At 42.4% G+C, this 12,482-nt stretch overlaps 2 protein-coding genes across 2 annotated transcripts in view; one reads left to right on the top strand and one right to left on the bottom strand.

Moving 5' to 3' along the window:
- The window catches only part of LOC136576193 (protein mono-ADP-ribosyltransferase PARP14-like), a 52,147-nt gene extending 40,289 nt beyond the window's left edge, over nucleotides 1–11,858 (top strand). The window contains exons 14-17 of the mRNA XM_066575278.1: nucleotides 2,239–2,844; nucleotides 5,298–5,434; nucleotides 8,877–9,054; nucleotides 9,258–11,858. Of these exons, the coding sequence (XP_066431375.1) occupies nucleotides 2,239–2,844; nucleotides 5,298–5,434; nucleotides 8,877–9,054; nucleotides 9,258–9,547 (1,211 nt within the window). The 3' untranslated portion in view covers nucleotides 9,548–11,858. The remainder of the gene's footprint in view (nucleotides 1–2,238; nucleotides 2,845–5,297; nucleotides 5,435–8,876; nucleotides 9,055–9,257) is intronic.
- Nucleotides 1–12,482, bottom strand: part of LOC136576196 (protein mono-ADP-ribosyltransferase PARP14-like) — a 913,674-nt gene that overhangs the window by 227,046 nt on the left and 674,146 nt on the right. The window lies entirely within an intron of this gene.

Genomic DNA, 12,482 nt, shown 5'->3' on the forward strand with positions numbered 1-12,482 from the left:
TCAGTAGCGTTTGCGCGCTAGCTCTCGGCCCGGCCACCAACTACCTTCCAGCTCTGATTGGACACTATTAGACTGGCTAAAAGCACACCCCTTTTAATAAGGGTAATGGTAACGGCCAGTTGTCTATATATTCATAAATTTCATCCCACCTCTTTTGACATCACTTCCTGCTCTGCAGCTATTTGCTTCCAGTCTGCTTGCCCTCTGTACATACTACAGGTAGTACTAGGAACTCTCTGTTCCTGCTCCTGTGTTTGGACCATAAAGTTTGGGAGATTAAGCAGAGAGCAGAGCGATGAGGTTGTATTTTTGACAACTTCTCCTGTTACCCTTCTTACAAGGGTTGTCCCACAAAAAAGTTATCCCCTATTTATAGGATGGCGTGCATTGCCTTTAGAGGCTGAGGCTTGGTGTTAGTCAAAGCCGACTTCCTTTGCGGATGGCAGGGGTTTAGCTCCTGAGCCCGTGCTATCCATATGATGTAAATATACGTCATTTTGTGGGAACACCTTCTCACCCACTTATATACGTCCTGTGAAGGGAAGGATTCAAATGGTTTGCCAGAACTTCAAATTGATGACCTATCCTAAGAATAAGCTATAAATAACAGATTGGTATTGTCCACTGCTTGTTACCTCTGCCAATCAGCCCTCTTCTCAGGCCTGTAATGTCAACTTCATTGTTCACAAGTGAAGCTTGTTCCTATTCAAGTGAATACAATTGAGCTGCAATACCAGGCACCACCACTATGAAATGCACAGCGTTGTGCCTGATATGCACTGAAGTGACAGTGGTGCTCAACCAAGCACCTTTAGGCATTTCAAACAGCGGACCTGCATTGATCTACATTGATCCTGAGAGTAAGTCCTAAATGTAGAAGTTCTGGGATAGTCGTTTGAGGCTGAATGAGCCCTTTGACTCCTTTTTTTTTCTTTTCATTTTTTTGCCCCATTTTCAGTATTTACTCCCCTTCTCCCATCCTTTAAAAAAAAAAAATCATAACTTTTATTTATCCATCGACGTAGGTATCTGAGAGCTTGTTTTTTGAGGGATGAGTTGTATTCTTCAATTGTATTGTTTAATGTACTATATAATATACTGAAAAACATTTAAAAAAATTCTAAGTGGAATGAAATGGAAAACAAAAACCTAAATTCTGCCATCTTGGGAGTTGTGGGGAGTGTCTTGTTTCTACACGGTACATAAAGCAATAAAAATCACATGTTAACTTTATTCTATGGATCAGTACGATTACTACGATGCCAAATTTTTTTTAGTTAGTGTTTTTTGTTTTGTTTTTGTTTTTGTTTTTTGTTTTTTGCTGTACTACTTCTTCAATTTTTTTCCAAAGATATATTTTAATTTTTTCAAAATTTATTTTCTGCCGCTATATTCTGACTGCCATAACTTTTTTTTATTTTTCCGTCGACAAAGTTGTGCGAGGGCGCATTTTTTGGCGCAAAATCCTAAATTTTCTATTGGTACCATTTTGGAGGACATATGACTTTTCGATTTGCTTTTTATTACATTTTTTCTTAAAGACAGGGCAACCAAAAAAAGCACAATTCTGGCATTTTTTTTTCTTTGATAGATCGGTCTTTTACGGATGCAGCAATACTAAATATGTTTTGGGGTTTTATTATTTAGACTCTTATCATAAATATGACCAAAAGTTTTTTGGTTTTGTTATCATTTTACTTTAAACATTTTTTTTTTTAATCAACTTTTTTTTTAACTAATTTTTTTACATTTATTTTTTTTTTCTTTAAGTCCCCATAGGGGACAAGAACTTGCGATGGCTTGATTGATGTGATGATGTGATGTCCTGCTGTATGATGTGATACCATAGCATTACATCATACCGCGATCTGACAGGCAATCCCATCAAGCCACGCCACAAGCATGGCTTGATAGGCAATCTGCAATGGCAACTGCACAGCAAGCTACAATCTAATCGTGGGAGGCATTGCAGGATCCCTGAACATCGATCGGGGCATTTAAACGTTGCCGTCAGAATTGGCGGTGGCATTTAAAGTGTTAACAGCCCCCATCAGCTATGCTGCTTATCGAAGCTGTTGTGGGTGGGTGTGGCCTGTAAGAAACCTCTGATCTCCCTTAATACAGACCCTGAACCTCCAGGACGTAAATGTACATCTTGTAGCGTTAAGGGGTTGAAAATGCTTATATTTTGCTGTGTTGTTGTCCTGTGGTAACTTTTTGTCTTTTTTTGTATTGCAGCTGTGGTCGGTTATTTCACATCAAAACCCGGTGAGGAGAAGGAACCAAAAGTGTTTGAGCTACGAGAGAACATTGAGTCGGCTATATTCCACCTGTGTGCGGAGACCAAGAACGCTGTGACGGACACGTCGGCCTGGCTCCAGACTCTTATACTGAAGGAGCAGCATGAGAACCTCATCACCGATGACTGGATCCTGGAGTTTGATGACCAAGACCATCGCACCTTATCCCAGGATCAAAGGAGACTTGAAGTCTTTGTTTCTTTCGAATCTCCCGGTTCCACGGTTAAAATAAGTGGTCTCACCAGAGACGTCCTGGAAATGACCAACAGAATCCAATACCTGATCAAGAAGGTGCGGGAGAAGAAGACCAGAGAGCGAGAGGCCGAGCTCTGCAGTAACCTTGTGGAGTGGAGATATGATAACGGCACCGGCTTCGTGCCATTTGATCCAATGACAAACCTGGAGCTGGAAGAGGCCAAGAGTTCCCAGATGCAAAGTCTGCACATTGACCTGGCTGGAGTCACCTACACCGTATTGATGGAGCTGAAGTCTATGCAGGACCCCACAGGACAAGAAATGAAGATTGACCGCATTTCTAAACACGGTAATCACTTGTATCTCTTATTAAAGGAGTTTTGTCATTTAAAAAAAAACTATACTTACCTCTTCCTTCCCTGTCGGTTCTTTCTTAGCAATCTTCTCCTAGCTGAGCTTCTGCAGTGTCCTGGGTCACCTCAGCGCACGCTGGGCCCAGTTTATTATAAAGGTTGCATTCCTCAAATTCCTTCCGGCCTGGTCAGTGAAGGTCACATCCCTGTACTGTAGCTTCACCGCCTAGGAAGGAATCGTAATCTATTTCAGAGACAGCTCGCATGAGCAATCTCTGAAGAAGATAGGCAGTCCTCCTTCTGGCCTGTGAGCTGTGATGTAACATACATTGGTTGGCAGGCAGAAGACTGCCAATCAAATGTATGTAACCTCACAGGAAGAAGAATAATCAGGCAGCTGAAGTTGAAGTGACTACCCCCGGACTGCAGGAGACAGGAGAAGATGGGGGAGGTGAAGATCTGGTAAGTAGACTGATGGGTGGAGGAATAGATAAGTATAGAATTTTTCTTTCTTTGTGACAGAACCCCTTTAAGCTCATGCACATGGTGACCTTGTATGGAGTTGTAGTAATGCCCCCATCTACATGTGACTAATTACATAGAGGGGCAGATTTACTTGGACCAGTGGTTTTTAAGCTGATCTAAGTAATTTATCATTTTTTTGTACCAAATATGAAAACTATGTCAGGTATGAGCTGATGGAAATTTCATCTATAGTTTATGGCAATTTTTGGCATAAATTATAGTAAATCTGTCAGGCCACTGTTGGATTTTTTAACATGACAAAAACCTGCCATTTTAACAGGGGTATGTAGACTTTTTGTATCCACGGTACAACAATTTCCATCATCCCCAATAAATAATGACCTCGAGCCTCATTTATAAACACTGTGTAAGAGTGAAATTGTCCCTGTTGTCCATAGCAACCAATCCCAGCGCAACTTAAATTTTACCAGAGCTGTTCTTGAAATGTAAGCTGCACTCTGATTGGTTGCTATGGGCAACAAGGCCAGTCTTGCTCTTACAATGTTGATAAATGAGGCCCATTGACTCAGTGACTTTGTTGAAAACATTGATTTTATAAACCACGTGCAGTGACTCCATAAGACCACCCTTGATCTAGATGTTTCTGAGTTGGATTTATGATTTCCCCTATAGTTTGTGTATATATGCTCCATAGTTGATAAAATCACCCCTCTAGACAAGCATTTCTACTACGATTTATGTGCTTCTATCAAAGGTTTCACTAAAACGTACCATCAGGAATGGGTCTTTCAAGCAAACCTCCACCATCAGATGCAACCGGGTGCATATCACTGCCTCATAACACGACCATATTTACTGTAACACACCCAGAGGGACCTTCTAGGTTATCCGAAATATATCTTTTATTCACTTCAATCTCCTGACTGAGGCCCCACCATACCTTACGAACTTTGTTATCTCGCTTCGTTCATCTACCTATTACCGCAACAAAATTGAGTAACCCCAAAAAAACTTACTGGACAAGAAGTGCAAAAGAGAGAGGACCGACTCTGGACCACCTCAGCAGCCCACCCCCAATAAGCCATTTACGTATCCTTCAAACCTCCCAACGCCATCACTTATCTTATTTGGTTTAACACTTTTCTCATCGGCATTATCATCAGCTCCACCAGTATGGTTTACCAAAGGGGCTTAAAGAGCTCCATTTATAGAGATGCGATGGGATGTATAAAATGACTCTCCGGCTTCACCATGCCTGGTGAAGGGGACAAGAGTCATTCAGACATCTCTGTGTAGACCTAGTATGGCAGAGTACCTATGTAAGGGGTTGACGTAACCTCTCTCATATTGTATGTTTGAAGTACATTGTACAGTTTTCTTTGTTTGGTGGCCTGTGCCTTTAAGCTGGGGGACATGTGAGGATGCGCACGCTTGGCTCAAGTCAGATGGTTAAGGAGTGGCCACCTAGGGCCTACCAGGCAGCATATGTAATGGAGCACTGAAGTGAGGTTTGTGAAGTGAACGCTTACAGCAGGAAGCTCTGGAGAAATGCTGTAGCTCGGAGATTAGTGCCCCAACAGTGTTACATAAAGCGCTACACTAAGGTCCTATGGACAGCCAAGTTATCATGACCCTACCTCCAGTAAGTTACTGTGATGTTGAGTACTTCGCTGCGTGACGTTCTTTGCTAACCCCAACAAAAAGGCCTTAATTCTAGCAGGTACTGTTGTTTGTACTCAAACAAATTTGGTCTTGCAGTTAATAGTAGCAGTTAATAAGCATCGCGGCATGTGGTCACCTATTCCACTTACGGTGTGTTCGAGGCCACCTGTCATATTGCTCAGTAGCCACTTCCGCACTCTATAGAGTGTTGAGTACAGGCGGTTCCTACTCACGTAGTGAGTCCTCTCTCTCCTGAGAGATAAAAAGATGAGCGAGTAACTAATAATCATTTCTCTTCTAGGACAATTCGAGATGCCTTCAAGCTGGACATCGATGAGCGGCAGTGATGTGACAGTGGTACAATTAAACCCTGGAAGTCAAGAATACAATGATGTTGAAGCGAAATTCAGAAAGACGTGTCAGATGAGAATAGTCAATGTAATTGCCTCTACACTATAACCTTCTACACCGGGGAAGCACAGACGTTATGGTCTAATGGGCCACACAAGCAGATCGCATTATATGGTGGATGTGGTTACATTGTGACATCGTTCACTTCTTCCCTTTTACAGAGTTATGTTGACTGAAGTTCTGAGTAAGGATCGAGGCACACAAGACAAAGAATATGTTCAGATCCTGTCATATCCATCTGCAAATGTAGCTTGGTGCACATGGGACATTGTAGCCCTTCTTTCCCAAAAAGTTTAGACACTGTGTAAAATGTAAAGGGAAAAAAAGATTGTAATGATTTGGAAATATCATCTAAGCATATTCCATTCACAGTAGAACATAGAACCCAAATCACATGGGGAATGGGAGACATTTTTATATTTCATTTAAAAAATATTAACTTCTTTTAGACATTGATGGCAGCAACACATCCAAAAAAGTGGGGCGGGGCCATGATTACCTTTGTGTAGCATTCCTTCTTCTTTTTACAACAGTCTGTAAATGTCTGGGAAGTGAGGAGACCAATTGCTGCATTTTTTGGAGAGGAATGTTGTCCCATTCTTGCCTGATGTAGGATTCTAGCGGCTTTACAGTCCTCGGTCGTCTTTGCTGGATTTTTCATTTCATAATGCACCAAATGTTTTCTATTGGTGAAAGGTGTGACTTGCAGGTGGCAGTTCTGTGCAGCCATGCTGTTGTGATGGATGCAGTATGTGGTTAAGCATTGTGTTGTTGAGAAATGCAAGGCCTTCCCTAAAGGAGATGTTGTCTGGATGGAGCAGATGTTGTTCTATAACCTTTTATATACCGCTCAGCATGGATAGTGCCTTTCAATATGTGTATTCTGACAATGCCATAGGCACTAATGTAACCCCATACCATCAGAGATGTAGATCTGTGCGCTGATAACAAACTGGCTGGTCTCCCCTCTTGAGTCCGTAGGATACAGCGTCCGTTATTTCCAAAAACAAATTTTCAAATGTTGCTTCCTCTGTCCACAGAACAGTTTAACATTGTAAATGAGCTTTGGCCCAGAGAAGACGCTGGTGTTTATGAATTGTATTATATGTGGTTTCTTCTTTGTAGGATACAGCTTTAACTTGTATTTGTGGATTGTACGGCAAACTGTGTTCACAGATGATGATTCCTGGAAGTATTCCTGAGCCCATGCAGTGATTTGCTTTACAGAATCATACCTGTTTTTAATGCAGGGACGTCTGAGGACCCATAGATCTCAAGCATCCAATATTGACCATCGGCCTTGTCCCTTGTACATATGAATTTCTTCAGATTCTCTGAATCTTTTGATGATATTATGTTCTGTAGATGATGGCATATTGAAAATCTTTGCAATTTTACGTTGAGGAACATTTTTCTGAAATTGTTCGACAATTTTTTCGCAGATTGCTTATCTTTGCTTTTGAGAAACTCTGGCTCTGCTCATACAGTTATGTGACGGTACTTGTGGGTTACTGTCACTACTTTTTTAAAATTAATTTCACAAATGTTTCATCAATACAGATGCAGAAAAAGACAGTATTTACTTATTAACCCCTTGAGTGGCACGCCCGGAAAATTTCCGGGGACGAGCTCCACTGCTCATAGCATCTTCCGGGCTATGTATCGCTATGGGAGCTGCAGAGCACAATGCCACAAGCTGTGACAGTGTGCTCTGCCTGCACAGACCCACACAGAGCAGCGCTAGGGCTTCGAAAAATGAGCAGAAGATATTGCCAACATGTCGGCAATGTCCTGCTTTGTTTACAAGTTGCCATAGAGACCATCGGCTTGTCATAAGCAAGCCGATGGTCTCTGTGGCAGGGAGAGCTGGTTGTTAGCTGTCAGAGGACAGCTAGGTACTAGCTCTTACAGCAGAGATCAGAGAAAACCTCCAATCTCTGCTGTGTTAACCCTTTACATGCTGCAGTCTATGTGACTGCAGCATGTAAAGGGCTGTCACTGCAGCATGTAAAGGGCTGTCACCATCGGACCCCCGGAATGTGATCAGGGGTCCTGATGGGTCCCTGTGGAAGTCCCCTAAAGGGACAAAAAAAAAAAAAATTTTAAAAAAACACTTGTCTCCCTTTACTTTGTAAAAAATCAAAAATACAATCACACATGTGGTATCCATGCGTCGTAATGACCCAGAGAAGGAAGTTAATACATTATTTAACCCCTTAATGACATGGCCCCTTTTTTTCTTTTTTCCCCATTTCTTTTTTTCCTCCCCCCTGTTTAAAAAATCACAACTTGTCCTGCAAAAAACAAGCCCTTATATGGCCATGTCAATGGAAAAATGAAAAAGTTATGGCTCTTGAGACGCAACTGCAAAACTAGTTGAAATTCAATGATTAGACCATTTTAAAAAACCTGCCCTGGTGGGTCTGACAGGGTGGTAGGAAACCCGCCACTCAAGGGGTTAAACTTTTTTTTTTTTTTTTTTTTCTCCAAAGCATAAATATTTATAATATATTATTCAGGTGGTATAAATGCGGCAATAGCCTGCAAGATAGTGTCGATAGTAAAACCTTAAATAAGTTGTGACAGATAACCCACAAGTATCCATGTGACTTAATAGAAAATTGACCCTCCAAGTGTTTTTCATTAGTACCACTAACTTTTTAAACCTTTCTGTTAGATGTGTTGCTGCCATCAATTTCTAAATTTAGTTAATTTTTTTTTTTTTTAGTAATAGAAAAACCTCTCACTTTCCCCTTCTGACATGTGTTCTATGTTCTACTATGACTAAAATATGATTTTCATTATATGAGATTTCCAAATTATGGCATTCATCTTTTTCTTTTCTTTTCTTTTTTTTCTTGCTTTACATTTTTACATAGCGTCCCAACTTATTTTGGAATTGGGGTTCTTACACAGCACTGTACATCACCTTCAGAGGGACAGTGGCTGGTTGTAATGGCAGCTGGTGAAATGTAGCTACACTGCACTGGTACATTACTGTCAGAGGGATGATGTCTGTATTGTGGTGTCACCTGCTTAGATGCCGCAGCATAGAACTGGTACATTATCGCCAGAGAGATGGTGGAGACACAGCCACACAGCGCTGGTACATTACCCCTAGAGGAACGGTGGCTGGTTGTAATGTCACCTGGTGAGATGTGACCACTTTGTATCTTTATGTTCTCACCAGCTGACATTACAACCAGCCCACATCCCTCTGGTGGTAACATAAAGATGCAATGAGGTCACATCTCACCAGGTGACATTACAACCAGCGAGCATCCCTCTGGTGGTATGTGACCACATTGCAGCTTTATGTTACCACCAGAGGTATGCTGGCTGGTTGTAATGTCACCTGGTGAGATGTGCCCACGTTGCACCGGTATGTTACCACCAGAGGTATGCCGACTGGTTGTAATGTCACCTGGTGAGATGTGGCCGCACTGACCTCCCATTCCTGTCTCTGCAGATAGAGAGGGTTCAGAACAAGAATCTGTGGATGAATTACCAGATAAAGAAACAGGCAATCGACACCAAGAACAAGACAAAAACAACCAACGAGGAGCAGCTCTTCCACGGAACAAACTTCAACACAACCCAAACCGTGAACCACAATGGATTCAACCGAAGCTACGCAGGAATGAATGGTAAGACACATGGCCTGACTGTTGTGTCAAGGGCCCAGGAAGAGATACATAGTATATATGGCAGTCAGGGGCTCAGGGATGGATATACAGGATACATAATAGTCAGGGGCCCGGCTGGAGTAACCAGGGATACATAACGGTCAAGGGTACATGTTGTGTACAGTCCTAATAATGACTCTTATTTCTCATTATGTATTATACAGCAGCCTATTATGGAAATGGGACGTATTTTGCTGTGAACTCCAATTATTCTGCACATGACCAGTACTCCAAACCAGATGCAAATGGCCTTAAATACATGTACCTGGCCCGGGTCCTTGTTGGAGAGTTCTGTGCTGGTAAGCAGGGAATGGTGGCTCCACCGGCCAAGAATCCATCTAACTCCACCGACCTGTATGACAGCGTCACCGACAACCCAGCCAGGCCAACCATGTTTGTGATATTCCATGACATCCAGGCATATCCCGAGTATCTCATCACTTTCCGTAAATGATCGTTCTCCCTGTTTTTACAGTAATGGTGGAATGGCCTGTGGGGGTATATTTCTTTTTTTCTTTTCTTTTTTTTACTATAACCTAAACCCGTCTACTATGTTTGTGTTTGTTAAAGCTGGACATTGTTCACAGGATCACACATTGTGCCAAAATGGGCAGCAAGACTGCAGGTTGAGATTGCTGCCTGTGGATACCGTGTAGGGTTCTTTTCCTTGGTTATGGCTCCGTGTTCGGTCATTGAGCAGTACTGTCAGCTGGCACCACACGGGGAAGGCTCCCTACCCTGGGACATTTTATTATACTACTAGGCCACCATCTGACCTGCACTACATCTTGTTCCCAGGTAGAACTGATCGCCAGACCTTTCATCCTAAGTTTGCCATTACGGGTGGTCATCCTGCCCTTCTGTTTAGCACTACTGCCGGCTGTGGTTTAACTTCCCTGCACCCCAATCCCCACCCCACCCTTTCCATATCTCCCCTTGCACTGCTTCTGTATATTGATTTATACTGTAGACCCAAAACCACAGCACCTTATGGCTACCGCCACGCTTGTCACTCTCAGGCCACAGAGTGGACTTTAGTGTAGCATGCGCCATATTTCTGCTCGCACTGATTAAAAAAATAGTCAAAGTGATGGGCAGAATTGGTATAACAGGTTTCTACCAGATATAATAAGAAGCCATTCTAATTTCCCTCTAGACATGAAGTGCTTAAAATAAGGCTCACCAGCATCTGTAATTTAATGATTTTTATTGGCACCGGTACCAAGATAGTGTGGGGGGAATTTATCATTGAAAAACTTGCGTAAAGTTGCAAAACTTGGCACAAGTCTTATCTGCACAAAAAATTTGTAACTTTTAAAAACTTACAAGCTTACATCACTTAAGCCAATTTTCCAAAAAGTTGATGTGGCTTGTTAGGGGGGAGTTGTGTCTACACAATTTTGAAGAGTGGAGTGAGAAGAGGAACCTCTGCTTTTGGTACGGACAAAACGTTAACTTTTCTAAATTGATTTGGGCCAAAAGAAAAAAGTACGACGTACGCCAGAACTCTGGCACAACAGCAGTAATAAATGTGCCCCCGTGTATCGAGCCGCACAGGTCTTACTTTGGAGAAAGACTCCTGTGTGGGGTGATACATGGGGGGACGTTTATAAAGGCTTTTCTGCCAGAATTCTAGTGTAGACAAGTCTCTAATTGCACAAAACTTTGCATTTTTTGGTACCACTCTCGACACTTTTTTGGGAGGGGGCGTGGCTGCCCCGGATTGACACATTTATATAGTATTTACGCCAGAAACTGGCATGACCACATACAACAAATGTACGCAAGGTTTGAGCTGGTGTACATTTCTGTGTAGGTGCACCGAAGTGACAAGAAGCGCCTAAGAAATAAAGAGCCTCTGCTGCTTCACAGATTAGGTGCATTGTGTGCCAGGGAAATCTTATTTAGACCGGTGTTTGAAATGCCAGTCTTAATAAATATTCCCAATGGGGTTTGTGTTCTGGTGCCAATGCAAATTGGTTAGTTTTGGATGCTGGCGACCCTTCGTTTTATCCTGATAGAGGAATACAGTGCGTTACCAAGCTGCCCTGGGTTGTACCTGACAACTTAACGCTACATTTCTGCATAGCAAAAGAGTCTTTAGTGTGTGAATTGCGGGCGATGCCCTGTTTTGCTGAGACTTGTGCCACGAAATGTGCTTGATGTCCTGATAAATAGGATGATTGGTCAAAAAAGTCCTTGATGTGCGCCAATAAAAGGTGAAGCAGATCAACGTGTGGATGGCTGCGAAAGATGCCCCTGAATTACTCCATAAGCTGGATCCCCTGCATCCGGCTGGCAGTTGTCGCACACTTGTAGGATCACTACTTCCTGCTATGGCACTTACCACCATTATAAGGACCATGTCCGGTTGGTACTTATGAGAAGATTTCTGGGATGAAGGTAACACTAGATCTTATGTGTCTTAATGTACTGAGAAGGACGCATGCAGACCAGATGCCAGTCACATCATCACTGCCACAAAGTGCCTTACTACTCAGGGTTAGAAGAACTTGGGCCCATCCGTCTCCTTTGGAAATCTACCATCCGGATACAGGACCATGGAACGACTGTCCGCTCTGTGGTCCTTATGGGACCAGATTTCAGTCTGACTGCACCTATTAATACGACCTCGTTCTTGTTGTTTCTCACATATGGATGTTTTCTTGTTAAGCTTCGTTTTGGAGTTGTTTGTTGGGCTTCATGCCCTTGTACCGATTTTATGTTATTCTTTGTGTGAATAAAACCTTTAATATAAGAATTAACCCAAAAAATGATTTTTCTTTTTTTTTTTTGTAGACTTTTTTTTTAGAAAATGCTGATGAAACGTAGTAGGAAGAATAATGCATTAGCGTGATGGGTTGGGCCAACTACAATTAAATGACTGACCCCAAAATCTGTTGGGTTTTCTAAAAGAACATAAGGAAATAAAACTCAACAAGACACAGAAGACAATGTGGCGCATTGATTACTGGTGTTGTGCCAGAGTTCTGGCACAGCTTGCACCTTTTTTTTTTTTTTTTATAAAAATCAATTTAGATAGTTACTATTTGTGCCGAAAAAGAACAGATGTTACACCCCTTACAGGCAGTGGTGTAAACATATTAGGAACATCTCTAGACCTATTTAAATTCAACATTGTGCGACATTTCAATACATGTGTCACAAATAACAACATTGTTTAGAGATGAGCGAGCATTGTCCTTAGCGAGTATCTCCCCGCTCTGAAGCAAAGGTTCGGGTGCCGGCGCGGATGACAGGTGAGTTGCGGCAGTGAGGGGGGGAGAGATCTCTCCTCCGTCCGTCCGTCCCGCCCGCCGCCGGCAGCCGAATCTTTGCTCCTGAGCGGGCAGGTACTCACTAAGGGCAATGCTCGATCGAGCAATTGC

Source organism: Eleutherodactylus coqui, chromosome 8 (genome assembly GCF_035609145.1).
Source record: "Eleutherodactylus coqui strain aEleCoq1 chromosome 8, aEleCoq1.hap1, whole genome shotgun sequence".
In the NCBI taxonomy this organism is placed as follows: Eukaryota; Metazoa; Chordata; class Amphibia; order Anura; family Eleutherodactylidae; genus Eleutherodactylus; species Eleutherodactylus coqui.